The sequence below is a fragment of the Dendrobium catenatum genome, unplaced genomic scaffold, assembly GCF_001605985.2.
Source record: "Dendrobium catenatum unplaced genomic scaffold, ASM160598v2 fragScaff_scaffold_744, whole genome shotgun sequence".
Lineage (NCBI taxonomy): Eukaryota > Viridiplantae > Streptophyta > Magnoliopsida > Asparagales > Orchidaceae > Dendrobium > Dendrobium catenatum.
The window spans coordinates 366,111-388,236 of record NW_021319206.1 but is presented as its reverse complement, the minus strand read 5'-3'; the positions used below and the strand labels follow the sequence as shown (position 1 = coordinate 388,236).

The 22,126-nt window shown below is 35.7% G+C and overlaps 1 protein-coding gene and 1 long non-coding RNA gene across 2 annotated transcripts; one reads left to right on the top strand and one right to left on the bottom strand.

Annotated features, from left to right (window-relative positions):
* Window positions 1-2,452: 2,452 nt before the first annotated feature.
* On the bottom strand, window positions 2,453-13,891 carry LOC114580050. Its single transcript, XR_003701349.1, has 2 exons — window positions 13,478-13,891; window positions 2,453-2,625 (listed from the first exon to the last, which is right to left on the bottom strand). It is a non-coding gene; the product is annotated as an uncharacterized LOC114580050 (long non-coding RNA).
* Window positions 13,892-14,152: 261 nt separating this feature from the next.
* On the top strand, window positions 14,153-16,461 carry LOC110093959 (ABC transporter G family member 5). The gene is made up of 2 exons (XM_020819030.2): window positions 14,153-14,232; window positions 14,417-16,461. The coding sequence occupies exon 2, from the start codon at window positions 14,482-14,484 to the stop codon at window positions 16,324-16,326; it is 1,845 nt and encodes a 614-aa protein (XP_020674689.1). The 5' UTR covers window positions 14,153-14,232; window positions 14,417-14,481; the 3' UTR covers window positions 16,327-16,461.
* Window positions 16,462-22,126: the final 5,665 nt, after the last annotated feature.

Genomic DNA, 22,126 nt, shown 5'->3' with positions numbered 1-22,126 from the left:
CGATGTATGAAGGGATGAATTCCTTCATAATGTTTAGATAACTATCATAATACATAATGTAGTGTGACATTTTGGAGATTGATGTTGGATGTGGATGGCCCTATACAAGACATCAAAGAGTTCAATTGGTTTTCTTTCTTAGTAAATTGTTCTAGATTTTAATAGTTATTAAGATGAGCAAAACACTATAGAAATATTTTAATTTCCAATCTCAGAGAACATACTTTAACAACTTAAATATTATGTTACGAAAATATTAATATAAATACTATTAAATTTAACTTAAAGTTTTAACTATTTATGTATGTAATATTTTACAACACTAAATTTATTATAATGTTTAGAATATGCCTGAACCAAAAATCAATTTTTATAACACTAAATTAAATAATATATTTTATAATAGTAAATTAAATAATAACAAACTATTTTGAATTAATATACTAAATTTACATTTTAAATTTAATATAATAAAATATTTTATAAAACTAAACATCTAATTTCATAAAATTGAATTTTTGGAACATGTAAATTACATTTAATTATCATATTTTATTTAAATTAATAATTTATCAATAAATTTATTTATAATGTAATATTATTTAAATGTGACATTAATATTTTATTAAATTTTAAGTATAATTAATTAGTTAAAAATGTAATATTTATTAAAGATGTTTACATAATTTATAATGTAATATTATGGTACATTAATAACTTATAATGTAATATTTTATTAAATAAATATGAAATAATAATTACATTTTAAATGTAATATTAACTTTTATTTTTTTTAAAATAAATTATTATTTTTAATAAAAAAATAAATATTTTATTTATTTTCAAATATTATTACATAATATATATATATATATATAATTATATATATATATATATAATTAATATATATATTAAATCAATGTTGTAATTATATATTATTTTATAATTTTTAATTTTATTAATATTAAACATAAGTATAATGGAAACTTTGTTTACAGGTGAGATTAAAAAATTTTAAATAAAGGAGAAATTAATCTCCAGAAAACTTATAAAGGAGAAATTCATCTCCAGAAAACATAAACAACTATATATTATAATCATTTCGGAGAAAAAAATAAAGGGAAAATTAATCTGAATAAAACTTAACAACTAGAACGGATTAGTAAGGTTAATATAATATTTGATATATTAAACAAATTTAGATTTTGAAGCTTAACATATTTAAGAAGAGCTTATTCACATAGGCGCCTCAATAGGTTTTTAAAAGAAGAACCTTAGCATTTTATTTAGATAAATAGTTTTATTACTAATAAAAAAATCTATTAATATATAGATTCCTATTAATTTATAAGAACAATGAATCAAACTATGCAATCTATACATATAAAATTTGTTTAAAAAGAAATTTTGTATGATTTTTTTTTCAAGTTACATAAAATTTAAATCATTAAACTTTTAATTTTTTTTTAAACAGAACAAATAATTTAACGTCATCTGAACAATGTTAAGTCTCTTCTCAGAAAAAAAAAATATATTAACATTATTTGGAACAAATAATTTAACTCTCTTTTCAGGTAAAAAAAATTTGAATAACAATGTTCATTTGAGCAAAGTTGATAGTTTCTTAACAAAACTAACTACTATACCTTGAATAATAGTTTAACCACTAAATCTAAAAAAATTAAAATAAAATGCGCAACTTAAATTTTGCTCAGTACATACTCAAACAAAAATGGCTACAAATAAAATATCTTAATAACATAAATAATAAAACTTTACATTTTCTATAAAACATTACATAAAAAAATCTAAAGAGAAAATAAAATACATGCAAATTTTGAGCTATATCTTGAAAAGGAAAATTTCCTTCGAGCCTTCTAGCTACAAGAAAATAGGGAATTAGCGACCATCAAAATTGGTCGCAAAAATAAATAGCGGCCAAAAATATTTGGGTCGTTGATTTGTCGCAGTAGCCTTGTCGCTGAGGCTTTTAGCGGCCATTTATTTTTGGTTGCAAAATTAGTGACATCTAATTAGTAAAATTGGACATATTAGCAACTTTATTTTCGGACGCTAATGAATATTTATTTGGATGCTATTTATTAATTTTAATAATTCATTTTATTACTAAATTTTTCCTATAGCAACCAAAATAAAATTTGGTTGCAAAATAATCAACAAAATAAATCACATTCCCCCTTTAATTTCATGTAGTATTGATATATATTTATGGATATAAAATTTGGTGATATTTAGTAAAAGAAATTATTATCCAATTATTATTCCTTGGATATAGCAATTAAGATCAATCCATCACTCCTTTATAAATAAATTTCATAATAGAAAAAATAACACAAATTTCATTTGCTTGAGGTAACAATAATAAAAAGCATAGAATCCAAACAATATACTCATTTATTAATATAATTATCAAGGATTTGCTAGGAGAAAATAAAAAAATTTATTCATTCATATACTTTTACAAATACATCCATATAAAATAGATCTCAGAAATTATTAATCATTAAATCATAATATTTACAAAATGATAACATCTAGTCAAATGTGAGTAGTTTGCAATTATTCGGGAGCTTATCCATTTTCCAGGAGCCATGGCTTAATGAACTGCAAAATGAAACAACAACAAAAATATTATTGAAAAGCAATGATATCATGTTGTTATAATATATGAAACAAATAAGTTATAAAGAACAACCTAGTCTTTATCACTATCAATGTTGATATGTACATTAACATCATCTTCACTACAATATTCAGCTAATGTTGCATCATATTCATCTTCTTCATCTTCATAACATATAAAATCAGCAATATGAGTTGATTGCATATGCACATTTTGTACAAAATCTAGAATTTTTTACTCTACATCTTCTCTATGTAAGGGACCCATCTCACCAAAATCATCTTGGAAGTTCATATCATTTTGCTCATCTTGTTAATACACTATATTTTCAGTTAGTTGATTAGTGTTAAGTTGATATTCATTCAAGTAATTTATGAGGGTGGGATCAAATAAATGCATATGTTGCACTTTATGTACAACATGTCAATCACCTCTTAACTTTGTATCTTGAATGTAAAATACTTGAGTAACTTGACCTGCTAATACGCACGGTTCATTATCAGACCAAGTTTTACTTATATTTATAGATGTGAAATCATCATCAATTATAATGGTCTTTTTATGCTTAAGATCAAACCATTTGCACTTGAACAATACTACATGATTTCCATCAATATAGCTCAAATCAATAACATTAGTTAAAATTCTATAGAAATCAATACTTTCATCTTTATGAGAACCCTGAACTGATACACCACTATTCTGGGTTACCCTTCAAATATCACGTTTGTTAATTAGAAGCTTAATTTCATTAACAATGCACACTGAATATACATTAACATAATATTTAGACCTATTGCTAAAGAATAAAGATCTTCTTAATTACCTTCAAGTGATCCATGAAGATTCAAGTTCTTCATCTAAGCAAGAAAAGAATAAAGTTTTGTGAAATTTTGAACATTAGAAAAAATTATAAATATAAATAGTAAACAAAATTTAGAAATTGAGTATCTCACTCTTTGTTCAAACCATAATAGAAAATGTTCTTTTTGCTTTGTTGCCACATCTTGAATAAATGAATATTCTTTTCTAAGCTCATTCTCATATTCACTAACACACAATTTTTATAAAATTAAATTGCAGATAATATTATTTATAAATAAATTTAATATCATCAGTATTTTAGTTAATTATGTACTAAAGGTATGACTTTAGCCCTTAACAATTGTTAAGAACATACCATCGAACTAAATTATACTTACTCCAAGATAATATAGTGAAAAGTGGTTGGACAAAATGATGAATCCTTCTAAAGAAAAGTGAAAGTTGATTTTCATGCTAATGAACATCTTCATTATATTATTCATCTTGATTATTTTTAATCTTCATTCCACGAAGGTATCTAGAACAAAATTTTAATGCCCCATTAACAACATAAGTTTATGCAATTGATCCTTCTGGGCAAGCTTTGTTCCTAACATTCCCTTTATGAACACTTAGATTTCTAGCATATAAAAAAAATTTAATCAAAATTTGTGCAAATAATTAATAAAAAATATATAAAAAGTAAAAGTTATTAGCACAAGAAGTAACCTTTCAATTGGATACATCCACCTATACTGAATAGGTCCAGCAAGCATAGCCTCACGCGACAAATGAATAGCAAAGTGAACCATTATGTCAAAGAAAGCAGGTGGAAATATCATTTCAAACTGACAAATTGTATTGATGATCATATATTCTAATTTCTCCAAGACATTCAATCTCAACGTCTTAGCACCTAGTATCCTAAAAATCTTGACAAATCACTTAAAGCATTATGCACATCCTTATTTAAATATCCACGCAATCCTAAAGGAAGGATTCATTATAATCGAACATGGCAATCATGGCTTTTTTAATCCCGCAAGTTTACCATTTTGAATATGTACTGATCTAGATATATTTGTTGCATAATCATCTGGAAACTTTACTGATCTAACAAAGTTGAGAAACCCTTCTATCTCTTTTGGAGATTGTGTGTAAGAGGCTGGAGGTTTAAGATACTTCTCACCTTGTTTTTGCAAATGTAGCTCATGTCTTATGCCCATATCTTGTAGATCCAAATGAGCTTTCTTTGTATCTTTTGTCTTTCCTTCTATATTTAATAAGGTCTCGAGAATGTTATCACAAATATTCTTTTCAATGTGCATTACATTAAGGTTATGACGTAATGCAAGACTTCTCCAATAAGACAACTCAAAGAATAAACTTTTTTTTGTCCAAGTTGATTCATGAAGGTTACATTTTCTTTTTCTGCAGCTAGGATACTTTCTAAACTTCAAATCCTTTAATGATTCCATTTATGATAAAATTTCATCTCCTCATAAAACTTGAGGTCTCACCCCAACTTAATGCTTGCCATTAAACTTCCAACTTTTTCTCCATTTGTGCTCTTTAGGCAAGAAGCTCTTGTGACCCATGTAATAAAATTGTTTCACAAATATTGTGAATTAAGTGTCACTATCACATATTGGGAAAGCTTTATAACCATGTATTTTATGACTTGATAATATACCATATGCTGGAAAATCATTTATAGTCCATAAAAGGGAAGCATGCATTTGAAAGGTATTCATACTTATAGAAACATAAGTTTTGACACCATTTACCCATACGTTATTTAATTCTTCTATAAGGGGCTTTAAATGCACGTATATTTCTTTCCCAGGAACAACTGGACTAGAAATTAATAGTGTCATAAACATGAACTCAGATGACATACAATTCTAAGGAGGTAAATTATATGGAATAAGAATGATGGGCCACATGCTATACAAAGTGCTAATATTACCAAAAGGATTGAATCCATCTGAAACTAATCCAAGGCGTACATTACGAGAATCTTTTGCAAAACAAGGAAAGCTAATATCAAAATCCTTACAAACTTTAGAATCAACTGGATGCCTAAAGATATTTTCATCCCCAAACTGATTTTTCTTATGCCACTCATTTCATGAGTAGTTTTTCTTGACATATATAACCGTTGTAATTGAGATATAATGGGAAAATAACGTAGAATTTTATGATGAATTTTCTTTCCTTTTTCGTCATTGTTGACCCACTTTTTCTCCCATATCAGGTCAAAGAGTTGACCTGGTCAAGTCTGACTAGGCTAGACCCCAGGGCCCACCCCGATGAGTCCAGGGAGTCAAGTCAAGTTTGTTAAGCCTAGACCAAGATCCTGGGTCAACCTAGTTGACCAGGTCAACCCGGGTTGACCCAAATTGACCTAGGAGAGCCTAATTGAATTCCAAATCAATTTCAACTCTTCTATGGCTCAAACCTCATACCCATTGGACCTATTTGACTGAGTTGACCAAGTCAACATGTGACTTGGTCAAACTAAGTCATAATGGGTCAAATCGACCCTTTAAAACTCATTTTAATTCTCATTTAAGGCCCATTTAATGCAAAAATGAATTCCCTTTGGATTTGAAATCCAAACCACGGCCTCTTAAGCCTAGTTTCCCTCCTAATTGAATTAGGATTCGATCTTGGCCGTCCACCTTAGGTCTAGGAGCTTTAAATATTAAAAATCAAGTCTATTTTTGGACTTTTACTCTTGCTCGATCTCTAGAGCTCCTCAGGCCCTGAGATTTTGTGAGAGTGCTCCCACGACTCTTCCCCACCTTTCCCAAGTCGAATCCCACCGTCCCGAGCCACCGCCGGCGTGATCTCCGGCGAACCGAGGCCAAGGGTCGTCCAGAGCTTCTTCCGTTCAATCGAGGCCTTTACGGAGTTTGAGTTCAAGAGAAGATTTGTTCGAGGATCTTCTACGAGCTCAACAAGCTCAAGATCTCCTGAATCCACTGTGTGGATTAGGTAAAATCTCAAACCCTAGATAGAACACTTAGATCTAAATAGCTTTTTGAAAAGTTGATTATTCATCAAACAAATTTTCCCCATGATTTCTGTTCATGTATGGGACTTGTGTTTAAAATTTTGCGAAGTTTTGTTGAGTATCGAGCGAGAACGAGGCAAAAAACCCCCTTGGGGTTCCGGTGTCCGTCCGCCCGTGCTAGGTGCGTACTGGACCGTTGATATGTGGATCAACAGTTCAAATCGAGCAGCACGGCGGGTTAGTCCGACCACATGAGCTGTTTGGAGGATCGGATCTCGGTCCGCCGAGATCTGGACCGTCCATCCGGATCAAGAGCCGATCGGACGGCTCCTCTCCTTGCCGACGTGGATGAGTGAACCACGCGATGATTGTCGCATGATTGCGGCAATCAACAATGATTGGCTGTGGACCACGGGTTCAATCCCGTCGTGCCAAGTGTCGCATGCTGGATATTCTGGATTTAAAATTGATTTTAAATGGATTTTAAACATGTTTTCTTCATAAAATCATAATAAAATAAATATAGGGCAAAAAAATACGTGCAATATCTCGTTTTGTTTGTATTCTTGGCCTCTTTATTTTAAAATTATTTTTATATAAAAATAATAAGTATATTTTGAGTTATTTAAGAAACAGTAAAAATACCTATTTTTACTATTATTTAAATTATTATTTTAATATAATTATCATTATATTATTATTTAATTATAATTGTTTATCATAATTACTATTGTATTAAATTATTAACTTACTATTTATTTTATTATTATTATTACTATTATTATTATTATTATTATTATTATTATTATTATTATTATTATTATTACCTCATTTTGACTGTCCTAGCAGATGTCTGTTGGGATTTTATTATTTTGGTGTTTAAATATTATCTATATAATTATTATAATAATTATTTTCAAATTACAAATTATTTTCAAAATTATTTAAAACTTCGATTGGGTATTCAGTGGGTCTCCCCTATATTTAATTATTATGAATTAACCTATTTTTAATTAGATTATTTTCTAAAGATTATATATTTATAATTATTTTAAGTATTTGTAAAATTATCTATATATATTAAATCTCCTAATTTTGGGAGGCTCACTACATGAAATTTTAAACTTAGCTTCCATATGTGAAGAGCAAATCATGGAGAAGTGGATTAGTGGATGGTTGAGTTCCAATCATTCACTAATCCCTTCATTATTCGTACTTACTTTTCATTTGTTGTAGATCGCATGTGTAGGTTGCACCACCACGAGCACTTAGTTTAGGATCTCCTAGATCTAAGGACATGGTGTGTTTACTATTTTTATGTGTTACCATGCATGTATTACCTTGAGCGTTAGTGCAAAACTCTATTTAAACCTTGATAACGTAGCGACACCCTAAGGACAAAAATTAAGGACTAGTCTAGCGAACTTAAAAATTTTTTAGGAGCTAGGATAGATCCCCGATTGACATGAAAACTTCAAAACATAAACTTAGTAACATATGAAATATCCCAAAATTTTCTATGAATTTTTAGGGCTTATTAGATCCCTTAATTAACCAACCCTAATTAACATGCTAAATAAGGCCCGGTATCCTTCTAAAAATTATACTAAATTCATTTTAGGTCAGAAAATTACCCATAATATCTTGCTTTGTTCATAATTTTACCTCCAACCTGAGATAAATAGGGATCCTTAGTTTGACTCTAGGTTGACCCTTAATTTGACCTTAGGTGAAAATTACATTTTTGCCCCTAATAAATCATTAAAATTATTAAAAATCCTAAATTTTCTCCAAACACTTGGGATCACTTCCTTATGTCATTACTGACTTTTGGGGGTGATTCCAATCAGCTTGGAGCTGATTTGGGCTAAAACCATAAAATCAGCCCTTTACTAGAGGATTTAGATAATTCCATAATTACCCTGAGCTTAGAAAATTCATAACTAATTGTAGAAAATTCTAAATATGGTAAACTCACTTGCATTAGACTCCTATTAAGTTTTAATATTTATTAAAAATATTATGTTTCCAAAAACTGGCCTAGATTAGAAAGCCAAATTTTTGGTCAACCATAGTTCATTTAGGGCCCGAAACTTAGAAAATTTATAACTTTGGATAGAAAACTCCAAATTAAGTATACGACTTGGATAACTGCTCATTCTAAGCCCTAGTATTCACCTAAGGTATTAGGAACCCTATACCCAGCCTATTTTCATAGTGACTTTTTGGACCCCCTCAACCTAGTACCTAGGAGGAGCCGGGACTTTCCAAAAGTGGCTAATTCAACTCGAACTCCAAATATCATTATCCTAAGCTTATAAATTTGATCAACAAACTAAATTAATTAAAATGAATCATAATCCACTAATATTTGAACTTTAATTAAAGTTTCCTTTTCTAACCTTCAACAAACTACAACTCTAGACAATTTTAACCAACTACCCAGCTTAGGACATATCCAAGCCACACAAGCCTTACACACACATAGAATTGTTTGCTAGGGTACCACTTCTAGTTTCAGGCTAGGCCGGTGTTTCTTTTTCTGCTGTGTGCCGGAGCTTTCCGTGATTTTTACTACATGTTGTGTGAAACTGAATTGTTGTGTTTGCTTACTTTTACTACACTGTGGATGATGTGATGAGCGCTAGATCTACCCCTAGGTTAGGAACGTCATAAATATATTGTTCTTTCGTGCATGTGGCCAGCATGCTATGCTAATAAAAGGGGGGCATTGTCATGATTTCTGATAATGTTTTAAGCAGGTGCTTGCTCAGCCCTCCTAATAAAATGAGGGTTAAATAAAATAATTATAAATGCTACAGGTGGAGCTTCTTAGCCCTCATAATTAAGAGCATGGCTTGGCACAGCTTCAATGGGTTGAGTTATTTTTATCTTCATATAAAATGCTTGAGATGATTTTATTAGGATAACCTTGCAAGGATTCTTAGATTTATTGCTTTTTAATTAATGTAATAATTTGTAATATTGGTGAGAGTTGTGAGAATAAATTTGAGTGTGGATATTCTTATCCAACTCAAATTTTAAAAGAAGAAGGCATCCTCACAGGGGAGAGTCTTCTTCCGTTTGGAAGGTCAAGTTGGATGGCTTTAGATATCCAAAGAGAAAAGGCAATACCTCCCTTTTTGGGGGAAATTATCTCTTCGTTTGGATATTCAAGCCACGACGAATCCAAGGAGTCCAAGGAGAAGTGATCCAAGGAGTCTAAGGAGGAGTGATCTAAGGAGTCCAAGGAGAAGATACCCAGAAGACTTGAAGACCAATATCCCACTCAAAGTTGTTGGCATATGTCATAGGCTTAGAAATTCGAGTTTTTGGAAGTGGTGCCCGGCCACTTTATTTTCTGCAGACCCTGATTTGTAATAAGGGCAGTTGGCCTATGAACATTTATTTGATTTGTTGATTTATATTGATGTCTATTTGCTTAGTGATGATTTTTGGTATAATAGATCCCCGAATCCAATAGGCGATGGTATTCCAAATAGTGAAACGTAGAAACTGCAATCGACCAGCAAAAGGGAGGGCTTTTGCTTCCCAACCAGAAAGTTTGTGTGTGATAGTTTCCATTAACTTAGAGAAATCATATAGCTTGGGATTGTAAGGGGAGATGGGAATCCCAAGATATGCAATAGAAGTAGAAGTGCAGGGGATCTTTAGGATAGAGTTGATGACATTGGGGTTTTGGCAATTTTTGGACAGTAAAAGAGAACTCTTCCCATAATTTATCTCAAGACCAGTAGCCATAGAAAAAGTTTCAATCAACTAGCACAGATTCTCACAGTTGTGGATGTCAGCTTTACCAAAAATAAGGAGGTCATCAGCATACATCAGATGAGATAATCTGAATCCTTCCACCATAGGGGCTTCAAAAATTGCATCATTATCCAAAAGATAAGAAAAAGCATCCATGACGATACAGAGGAGATAGGGGCTTAAAGGGCACCCCTACCTCAGACCAGCAGAGGAGGAAAAAAACCCATGAAGAGCACCATCTATGCAAACAGAAAACAAAAATCATTGATACAAGCATTAATCCATTTGATGAAGGGTTGGGGAAAACCTTTCTGAATCATCCTAGCAATAAGGAATTCCCTTGACACACTATCAAAAGCTTTTTTACTATCCAACTTGGCGCCTAACATCTTGAATTTAGATGAATTTCTATAGTGGAAAAGAATCTCATTAGCTAGTATAATATTGTCAGTGGATATCCGTTTATGAATGAAACCAGACTGGTTTCAAGAGATAATAAGGGGCATAATAGGTTTCATCCTAGCTGCCAGAATTTTTGCTATGATTTTATAAGTGGTATTGCACAAAGAAATAGGCCTGAAGTCAGAGATCACTTCAACATGATTAGTTTTGGGTATGAGTGTAATTGCAGTAGCCTTAGCAGCATTGGGGATGTAGGCATTGTGATAAAAAGTCTTCACAGCTTTGCAAACCATAGGCCCAGTGGCAATCCAAGAGGATTTGAAAAATTCAAAGTTAAAACCATCCGGGCTAGGAGTGGAGTTTGATGCTCCAGAGAAAATTGCCTTTTTAATTTCTGCATTTGAAAAAGGAATAGTAAGAGATAAGACATACTCATGAGGGATGACATTACCAACCGAAAAATGAAGAATGTCAAAGGACTGCCTCCTAGGAGGATTGTATAGCCTTTGGAAATGCAAAATAGTATCTCTGACAGCTTCAGAGAAAGAGAAATTGGAATTGGACATAGCAAGGGAGATTGCAGTTCTCCTATAATTCCTCCTTAGGTGAATCCTTGAATAAAGAAATTTAAGATCGTCTTCGCCTTTAGATAACCATTTGATTTTTGCCCTTTGTAATAACCAAGAATACCACTGAGAAGATGCTTCAGCTAATTGGTCATTGATATTTTTAAGAGCCAAAGAAATGCTCTCATTATGGCAATCCTGATTAAACAAGCTAAGACAATCTTCTTGCTTCCTAAGAAGAGAGTCCATGTGAGAGGACACGGAATTAGAGCAAGCCCAAGCTTTGTCTTTAATATCTGTTTTTAGTTGTTTGAGCAGAAAGCAAAGAGCAGCAAAAGGTTGACCCCTAGAATTGACAGAAAGATTAGAAAGAAGCAAATACCAAAAAAATTCTGATTTTAACCAATAGTTCTTAAAAAGGAAACGACGATGAGAGTCAAATTTGTCACCCGACAAAAGAACAATGGGATTGTGATCCAAACATGAAGGTGGTTTAATAATATAGTGTGATCTGGGAAAAACAGACATCCATTCCTCATTAACAAGCATGCGGTCGAGCTTAATATGGATGGGAATCACAGTTTGCTGATTGTACCACATGTAAGTAAGCCCCACCGAAGCCAAGTCATAAAGATTGGCATAAAAAATGAGAGAGTTAAAATCAAACAGCTGATTTTGATGTAGCATATTACCCCCCGAACTTATCAGAAGGATAACGACAGTAGTTAAAATCGCCCATAATAATCCAAGGAGTCCCCATGGTGGGACAAATGTTCCTAATCTCATCCCATAGAGCTTTTCTTTCCTCTTGATAATTGGAGGCATATACAACTGATAGCAAAAAAGGGGTGTTGTTTCCATAAAGCACCTTGCCAGCTATCATTTGGTTGGATATAAATGTGGACTTAAAATCAAGTCTATCAGTAGACCATTTTAACCAGATTCTCCCTGGAGAGGAGCAATGGAAGTTATTACAACTATCTTCATAATCAAACACCCGATGACAATTAAGGAAGAAAGTGTCAGCCATAGAAGAATGATGTATTCTATTTTCAAGAATACAGAGCATGTCCAGTCGAAGAGATTGCACCAAGTTTTTGCAGTTGAACACTTTATTAGAGGAAGAGAATCCTCTAATATTCCAAGCAGCTATAGTAGGATTGATCATTTGGATTTGGAAGTTGGTGTGGGAGGCTTTTTTGATCCCTTACCCCTGGTGGTTTTGGGTGGAGGGTTTGCGGGCATTTTAGGACTGGAATGAAGTGTAGTTTCAGTTGTACTGTTAGGAGGCTCTTTGAGGGAGCTAGGCACATTATCAGAGTTGTGAAAAACATGTTCTTCACAACTTTGAAGAGAATCAAATTGGTTTCTAGTTGGTACGTGAGTAGTGTTTAAGGAAGAGAATGTCTCAGGCTCCAGGTGGCCAATAAATTCATTAGTTGGGGAGTTGAGATTAGGTATTGTGGTGTTAAGAGGGAAATTAGGAACGCTGAGAGAAGGAATAGGGTTGGGAGCTATGATGCCGGATGAGGAGACAACCGCAGAAACATGAACTACAACTTGCTGCTTGGTGCCCTGGTTGATGTTCTGGGAGCTTGTGATGGTGATTTGTGATGGCATTAATGCCAAAGATGAAGTGGCTATAGGCGCAGAAGTAGTGCCAGTAGAAGAATTGCTTAGATTTTGTGAGGTTCCAAGTAAACGGGTCTGAGAAGAGGGGTCCTGAGAGGTATTTTTTCTACGGGTATGTCGCGAAGTGCTACGACGTCATGGAGGCTGAGTTTCTTGTTGTGGGGGTTGAGGATTTAAAGGGCAATGTGAGGAGGTATGAGCCATGAATTTACAAGTGGTGCAAGGGTTAGACTTCCATTCATAGTGGATATTAAGGTTAAAGACAACATCTTAAATGGAGATGGGGATCGTAGCGGGGAAGTCAGAGGTGGTGGATACTTGAATACAAACCCTAGCATACGTCAGCTTGGTTTTCGCCGCCGTTAACGCATCAACAGCGAGGGGAGTACCAATTTTTGATGCTATTTTGGAAATACCTTCAGAATTCCAACAAACCAGGGGAAGGTCTAAAATCCTAACCCAAATCGGAACGGTAGAAAAATTTTCACGAGTCGGATGAAAGGTTTTAGACCACTTATGAAAAACAAAAGGCTTTCCATGAAAAAACCAAGCACTCTTACTCCAAACCATTTCAGTCTTCAGAATTGGAAAATTTAAAAAGGAAGAATCCATCACTTAGGGTAATAAGCTGGAATGTACCTTTGGGTTTCCAGATTCTCTTAGCAGTGGAAAGCAAAGCTTCGTACTAGGGACGCTTACCGACAGAGTATCCCACAAGCGAAAGTTTCCATTCCGCAGCGGCTGCAGCTGTGTAATCCTTGTTGAAGGGAACAATAACCTCAGGAGTCTCAATGAGAGAGACATGAAGGGATTCCGTAAAAGGTTCATGAGAAGCAGCAATAGTAGACCACAACCGATCTAGAGTTGAAGGTGCAGTGGGGTTGGAGGTAGAGGGAGGAATGAGTGGAGGAAAAGATTGGGGGGATAAAGAGTCCATGGGTGGACAAGAATGAGAGCCTACCGGCGAAGGCCGGAGGCCAGGCGGAAGGTGGCGGTCAACAAAAACAACAGTGGGGGTGAAAGTCGGCTAGGGCATCGCCGAAACTTCGTGGACAGACTATTTGCAGGTAATTGAGGAAAAAAAGATAAGTATTCATTTTAAAAATAACAAATCAAAGCACTCAAAAAAAATGGTAAAACAGACACCACTCAATTTTTCTATTTATTATTTTCAAATTGAATATCAAAGCAAAAACACAGGCCTCTCGAAGCCCAGACCCCACCAGCGTGCGTAGAAGGGAAAAGGCTGTCCTATCACGATGGATTCGTCTTAAAAAACTGCGTACATATCCGAGGGCAAAACTGCCTTATCAATAAACTAGCAGTACTTAACACAAAAACTCGAATAATAAGCTAGCAGGGTAGAGGAAGAGGAAGCATTTTTCCCTCTGCTGGTAAGCAAGAAATTGCAGTTTTACTTTCTTGCAAACGTGGCACTTCATTGCCTATTCATTTCTTGATCAATACTCCTGCATCTGTTTCCAAAAGACATAATAATAATTCCATTTTTCTGTGCTGTTTCGGTCCGTGACCATGGCTGTCATGTTTGTCTTTATTTGGCTGTCTTCATGGTATCAGAGCGGTAGGGGTCCTCTTCCTGACATTTTTCTACACTGCATGCTGTGCCTCGCTTCGTCACTTCAATGAGGAAACAAGGCTGCGAGATAGAAGCCAAGTCCCTCACCTACACCATCCACAATTGCAATCCAAGCCAGCACTTGTTCAAAAAAATATGGAGCAGCGAAGAAACTGTGGATTCCGAGATTCCCACCCCGCAGCCGCCCGTCGTTCGTCATGTCCTCAACAACGTTACCTGCCGCGCCAAGCCCTGGGAGATCCTCGCTGTCGTCGGACCAAGCGGTGCTGGCAAATCCACCCTTCTCGAGCTCCTCGCCGGCCGCCTCCCACTTCCCCCACCCCCTGCCACCATCCTCGTCGACGACCTCCCCCTTTCCAAGCGCTCCTTTCGCCGCATTTCAGCCTTCGTTCCCCAAAAAGATTGCCTTTTTCCACTTCTTACCGTTCGCGAGACCCTCGCATTTACCGCCCGCTTACGCCTCGGTCTCCCCACCACTGCCATCCACACCCGCGTGGAAACTCTCCTAGCCGAGCTCGGTCTCGCCCATGTCGCTTCCTTACGCGTTAGCTCCATATCCGGCGGTGAGCGTCGCCGCGTTTCTATCGCCGTCGAGGCTGTGCACGATCCGGCTGTCCTGATCCTTGACGAACCTACGTCAGGGCTAGACTCCAGCTCGGCATTGCAGATCGTCGACATGCTCCGCTCCATGGCGGAGTCAGGAGGGCGAACCATCATTCTCAGTATTCACCAGCCCTGCTGGCGCATCGTGAAGCTCTTCGGCTCTCTCCTCCTCCTCTCTGACGGCAGTGTCCTCCACCACGGCACCATCGCCGACCTCATATCCCGCCTCGCCGCCGCCGGCCACCCCTTACCGGCCCACACTAATCCCGTTGAGTTCGCCATCGATTCCCTAGACTCTCTCTCCCATCTCCAACGCAATGAAAAAGCAAATCATCACTCTACCCTGCAGCAGCTCTTCCACATCCATAAGGTCGCAGATAACCACAGTACCGAGTTGTTTAACATTGAATTTGACTACGCGAACAATCCGTTTGTCGAAACATCGATACTCACTTTACGTTTCATGAAGAACGTATTCCGCACAAAGGAGCTCTTCACTTGTCGAACTTTTCAAATGCTTCTGTCTGGCCTAGTGCTCGGCTCCATCTTCTTTGATCTAAAGTTTGACATTGCCGGCGCGCGCGATCGTGTCGGGCTGTTTGCTTTCATCCTCACATTTCTTCTCTCCTGCACGACGGAAGCTCTGCCCATATTCTTAAAGGAGAGGGACATTCTCATGAAGGAGACATCGGGCGGAGCTTACAGGGTCTCTTCTTACGTAATAGCGAATGGCCTCGTTTTCTTGCCATTCCTTTTTATCTTAGCATTGCTTTTCGCCTCGCCAGTCTATTGGCTAGCAGGTCTTGATCGGAATCCGTCATCTTTCGCATTTTTCCTTCTGCTTATATGGCTCATCCTCTACACCGCAAACTCTGTGGTGGTCTGTTTCAGTTCCCTCGCACCAAACTTCATAGTGGGAAACTCTGTCATCGCCGGCGTGATGGGGTCTTTCTTCCTCTTCTCCGGGTATTTTATAAGGAAGGAGGGGATACCGGGTTGTTGGGTTTTCATGAACTACTTGTCATTGTTCAGGTATCCATTTGAAGCTTTTCTGGTAAACGAGTTTTCAGGGGAGGGAAAGTGTTTAGAGGAGAAATTTGGAGTTTGTCTCTTGGATGGAGATACAGTGTTGAGAAAGGAGGGATTGGGGGAGGTTAGCAGGTGGAAGGATGTGATAGTGATGGTGGGTTTCATATTGGGTTACAGGTTTGGCTCCTACATGATACTTAGGATCAGGAGCAAATGCGCCAAGAAGGGGGGACTACAGGGGTCTTTCTTCGATTTGTGAAGAGCTTCTATTTCTTACTATCTCTTGCTTTTCCGTTTTCTCTCTCTCGTCATTAAGTGTTTATGATGAATCTGATCTATATTTTGTTTATGATGAATCTGAACTTAAGGGAGAATATGAATATATAACATGGTATGAGATGGTTTTATCTTGTATAATCTTGTAGAAATTTGTGAAATGACATCTGTTTTTTAAATAGAATAAAAAAATGTTAAAAAGTTGACCTCGTTGCCAATTTAATCGGTGTAAGTTTGCCACTGTGACGACACAACGATAAATTGTCGGCACTCAAAGCTGTGACATAGATAATTTTTTCTTATTTCAAGGGATGCGAAGGATGGCTAGCCCTTGGGCTAGTCGTTGCACCCGAATCCCCTTCCACAAGCCCTTTCTTATTTCCACCTTTAAAAGTTATTATGGAGAGACATATTTGAACTTATTTCTATGCACCATCATCAGCATTATAGGTGGAGAGATGCTTATTTGTACTTTATTGTATCATATGATTATTATCATTAATATACTTTAGTTCATGCTCAGATCATTTATTCATGATGAGATTATGAGATTATGTTGTTATGTATTTAGGGGCTAATTGGTTGGCTAGAAAAGGAATATAGTATGAAAAAATACTTTGGAGTTGTTTGGATGAATGTAATGTAAAAGCACATTAATGAATTTTTTTGCTTATTTGAAGTAATAAATGCACTAAGTTCAAAAATGGTGATGACTGGGGAGGGGCGGTAGCGGTGATCGGCAATGGTATTGGTGGTAGTGGTGGTGGCTAGCGTCGAGTGGTGATGGCAGCTGCTGGTGGTAGTGAACTACAATAGTGGTTAGCGACGAGTGTTGGTGGCCGACAGGGGGCGACGATGGTCAGTGGCTGCTTGTATTTGAGGTGACCAGCGATAGCGAGAACTTGCAGTAGTGGTGACCAGAGGCGATGGCCGCCAGTGGTGGTGGTCGGTGGCGGGTGACTATGGTGGCCTATTGCAGTGGACGCCGACAATGGGTGGTGGAGGCGATAGATGGTGGCCAAAGGGTGGCGGCAGTCAAGCAAGCTTGCTTGTGGTGTAAACGGTTCTCATTTAAAACTGGGCTCGTGTGATTTACTTCAAAAATAAACTAAAATGCTTTACATTATATTTATTTTATTTTACTTTGCATGGGGTTGGACTAGGTATGGATATAGGCTAGTAGGGGGATCAACCGCATAAAAATCTTCATGTGTTCTTTTCTCCTTTTGCACTATCTCTTGTGATTTATTTTGTTGAATATCTTTCTCATTCACATCACTATGCTTTCTACAAAAAATATAATAAAAAATTTTAAATAACCACTCTTTTATTTACAACTCAATTCACCCAGACTCATGGGTTGCCATAGAGTATTTCTCATTTTCTACCCAATGCATACAAAGATGTAATGATTTTAGTAAACCAGGTATACATATCTAAATTGACTTAATAGGTTTCATGCGAAAGAGTTTATAATCATGTAAAAGTAAATTCATTCCTGATTATTTTACTTCATTAGTGTCTTCATAAGTAATGCAATATTTTTCCCAAATCTCCTTGCCACTAGCGTAAGTAGAAATATGCATGTAATCTTTAGACTTCGATGCATAAAAGAAACAATTCAAATATTTTGCATAAAATTTTGCAAACTTACAACCTTCTAAAGACTATTTAGTAAGGGGTATTTCTACTTCAATTCAATTCAAAATTTGAAGGTAAAGAATATCAAAATTGTGTTATGTGCCACATGCGAAAATCAATTGATTGTAAAAATATGAACATGCAAACTTTCTAAATGTCAAATGATATATATTTTGAGAAGTGGTGGCCGGGTGAATGAAAATCCTTCCAAGGTGTTATAATTATCAACTATGCCATGAGATCTACTCATGATATTAATATCTAATGGCTCTATTAGAAATGTTAAAATTTTAGTTCATTTTTAAGTAAATTTCAGAATATGAGTGGTTTGGATATTAATAAAACCAAGAACAGTTTTTTGGTATCCAAAAGGGTTAGTCTTGGTAGGATTAATTCTATTAATCGCATGTGGTTTTAATTGTGTTTCTTTTTCTATTAAGTATTTGGACACTCCTATTTTTAAAGGGAGAAAACGGAATCAAATTTTTGAGGATATCATTACGGCTTTTCAAACAAAAATTGCTAATTGGAAATTTAACTTTTTGTCTTTTGGTGGGAGATTAGTTTTGATCAAAAGTGTGTTAAACTCGATTCCCGTCTATATTTTTAATACTTTGAACCCTACTGTTTCTATTTGTTTAAGAATGGAAAGACTAGTCAACAAGTTCTTTTGGGGATAAAAAAATAATAGTAATTGCATTTATTGGTCTTCGCGGAACAAAGTTTGTGGGGCTTTAAATGAGGGTGGTTTAGGGTGCAAAAGTTTTATTGACACTGTCAAAGCTTTCTCTTATAAATTATGGTTTGCTTTTATATCTAATATGAGTCTTTGGCTCAATTTATGAATGCTAAGTATTGCAAAGGTTCTCATGCTACTTCTTGTACTTATAAAAGATCTGATTCTATGGTTTGGAAAAGGCTTTGTAAAATTAAGGGGGAAGTAGAGCACTTAATTCAATGGGGTTTGGGGAAAGGGAATATCTCTTTCTGGCAGGACAATTGGTTAGGTTGTGGTTCCATTGACAATCTCTTGAATACTGTTACTCTCATTAATACTAAAGTGTATGAATTCTTGGAGAATGGGATTTGGAATGTTCCTAAACTCAGGGATTGCATTTCGAGGGATTTAGTGAGCATGATTGTTGAGTTGCCTTTACAACTACAGAACAATGACCAGATTTTATTTAAGTCTTCTGCTTCGGGTCTGCTCAGTTATAAAAAAGCTTGGGAGAATTTTCGTATTAAGTATAGTGAGTAGGTCATTTATTCTGCTATTTGACACAACATTATTCCGTTATCTTATTCTATTCTTGTTTGGTGTTGTGTGAAAGGTTTTATTCCGGTTGACACTATTCTTATGAAAAGAGGTTTTAGTATTACTTCTAAATGTCAGTGTTGCTCTAATGTCGAAAATCTGGTGCACACTTTTGTTAATGGTGGCATTGCTAAGAAATTTTAGGATTTTTTCTTTTGACATTGCTCAGGTGGAGAATTCTGAGCATCATGAGGATATTTCTTCTATATTTAGAATGTTGATTAATAAGTCTAAAGGTCATATTTATAATCTTTTTCCTATTCTTATTGTTTGGTATATTTGGAATGATAGGAATGAAGTTAAGCATATTAATATTAAGATGGATGCTCTTAATATTATTGCTAATGTTAAGTTTAAGATTATGCAGCTTCAAGCCACTAATATGATCTTTCAAAAAAATTTTAAAAATGCTGCAGTTTTGGCTTTGCATTTGGGTATTCCTATGAATTCTATTTCCCATAATGCTGTTGACAGAATCGTGAAATGGTTGAAACCCAAACCACCCTTTTTTAAGCTTAATTCTGATGGGTCGGTGGTTGTAAATGCCGTGGTATTATTCGTAACTTCCAAGGTGATGTTATTATTGCTTACTCTGCTCCTTTAACTATAAGGTCATTTATGCTGAGCTTAGGGGTTTGTCTTTTGGTCTTGAGCTGTGTCATAAAAAAGGCATTCAAAATGTGGCTATTGAGGTGGATACCTTAAGCTTAATTAAGATTATTTAAAAAAAGAATTTGGGTAACCCTGTGTAACATCAAATATGCTTCAGGATCGTCCGGGCCGATCTGGATCGTCCCGGGACGATCAGTGCAATTTTTGTTCCAGATTCTGTCCAGAAGTTACAGGAAAAATTTCCTGTAGGGATCGTCCAGGCCGATCTGGGATCGTCCTAGGACGATCAGTGTATGGAAAAAATCAGAGAGCAAATCGTCCTGGAAATTAATTATCATCCTGCAAAATCGTTCCAGGACGATGTGGAATTTGGTCAGATCGTCCTGGACGATCGTGCGATCGGCCAGGCCGATCTGAGTAATATTTAGCTGAAATCAGCTCATTTTGAAGAGAGAGAAAATCAAAATAAATATCTAAAATCGTTTGAGGCGAGAGAAGGTCGAGGAGATTTGTGGAAAAGCTGATTTTCGGGCGACGCCGGGTCGTTTTCGTCCGACGAGATTGTTCGAGAAAGTATCGTACGCAAGGTAAGGCACATTCCGCCTTTCTCAATTTTCAAAACGGTGAAGTTTGAATGACTTTTCTGTCCGGATTTCATTTTTGTTAGCGAATTTCGTCCATATTTTCTGATTGGTTCAGTTTTTATCGCGTAACTTTTAATATGTTTCTGAGGTGCCGAGTGTGCACATTTTGATTATTTTCTGGAGAATTTTGACCGGGTATTTTTTATTCCACAGTGGGTTTTCTTTCGGACTGGCAATTTTTGACGATATCTAAAAATGTTGGTGGCAGTAGAATAAAAGTCTTATTATTATTGCTGGTGAATGTTCTGTGGTAATTTTGGTAAAATTCTGATTCTGTCAATTTTGTGTAAATTTTCTGTATACTACCGTTACGCTGTCGGATTTTTCGTATGATTTCTGAATTTGTCCGGATTTGCTTGAAATGACATGTTTATATTTTGTATGCTTTTGGGAGCTCAGAAGGGGAAGGTGCTGTAAGCACAAGGGAGCCATAAGGGGAAGTTCTGAGAAGTTCTGTAGAAGTTCTGAAATTCTGTATATTGTGTTCTGTTTCTGATGCATGAGCACAATTGGGAGCTATAAGGGAAGTTCTGGTGCCTATGAGCACAATAGGGAGCTATATAGGGGACAGTTCTGGTGTGTAATGCACCAAGGGAGATATAAGGGGGAAGTTCTAAAATCTGGAAGGAAGATCTGTTTCTGAAATATTTGTTCCTGATTTAATATGTTCTGACTTTTGATTATGTTTTTGATTTCTGAATTGTATTCTGATTCCGATTCTTGTCTGTTCTGATATGATCTGATTCTTGATTTTCCGTAAGCGATTCTGTCTGTTCTGATATATTCTGATCTGTAATGATTACTCTGATTTCTGATTTCTGTACGTTCCTGTCGAGTTCTGATGTGATGTTATTTCTGATTCTGTTCTGATTTGATATACGATTCTTGTTCCGAATTTCTTGTTTCTGATGTGTTTGATGTGGATCTGAGGATTTTGATTGGAGGTTTGTTTTCCTTGCTGAGCTGTTGTAGGCTCATCTCTTTATTTTCTCTAATGTGGTTATTCCAGGTTTCTGGGAGGGGAAAGAGTCCAGGAATAGAAAGTTCGAGTCTGATTCCGTATAGGTATTTTTGTCCTTTTGATTTTTGTACAGTCATATGGTTTTTCTGTCTGCTTCTTTCTTCTGTCTGAAAGCCATCGATGCTGTATTTGAACATGAATTCTTTTGAGGAAAGAAAGATACGAGCTCCTGTTCCGACTACAATTTGATGTTTATAAGTAGCTTCTTGTGTGTTTGTTTTTTGGTTCTATATATTTAGGAAGAAAGTTCGAAAATAAATCAAAGCCAGATCTGGAATCACAGTTCAGTCAGTTCTGAATGTTCAGGCTCACGACCCAATGCGAGCGGGATCCGTCCCGGTCGGGTTTGGGTCCGTGACAAGCCTTTTTAGTGTATCAGAGCAATGATTTTGGGAATTTGAATTTGTAAGCCGACAGAGCTATGAAGTGATCTGAGTCTGTTTGGGGTAGTTTTGATTTGTTCGGATTTTTTATTGTGTTAGTTTTGTGGATTAGTTTTCTGGATTTTTCTGGATTTTTTATATGATCTCCAGACCCTGATAATGACAGA

Bases quoted from the DNA above. Each gene is read 5' to 3' on its own strand.
- LOC110093959 (XM_020819030.2), top strand. From the start codon at position 14,482: ATGAGGAAACAAGGCTGCGAGATAGAAGCCAAGTCCCTCACCTACACC.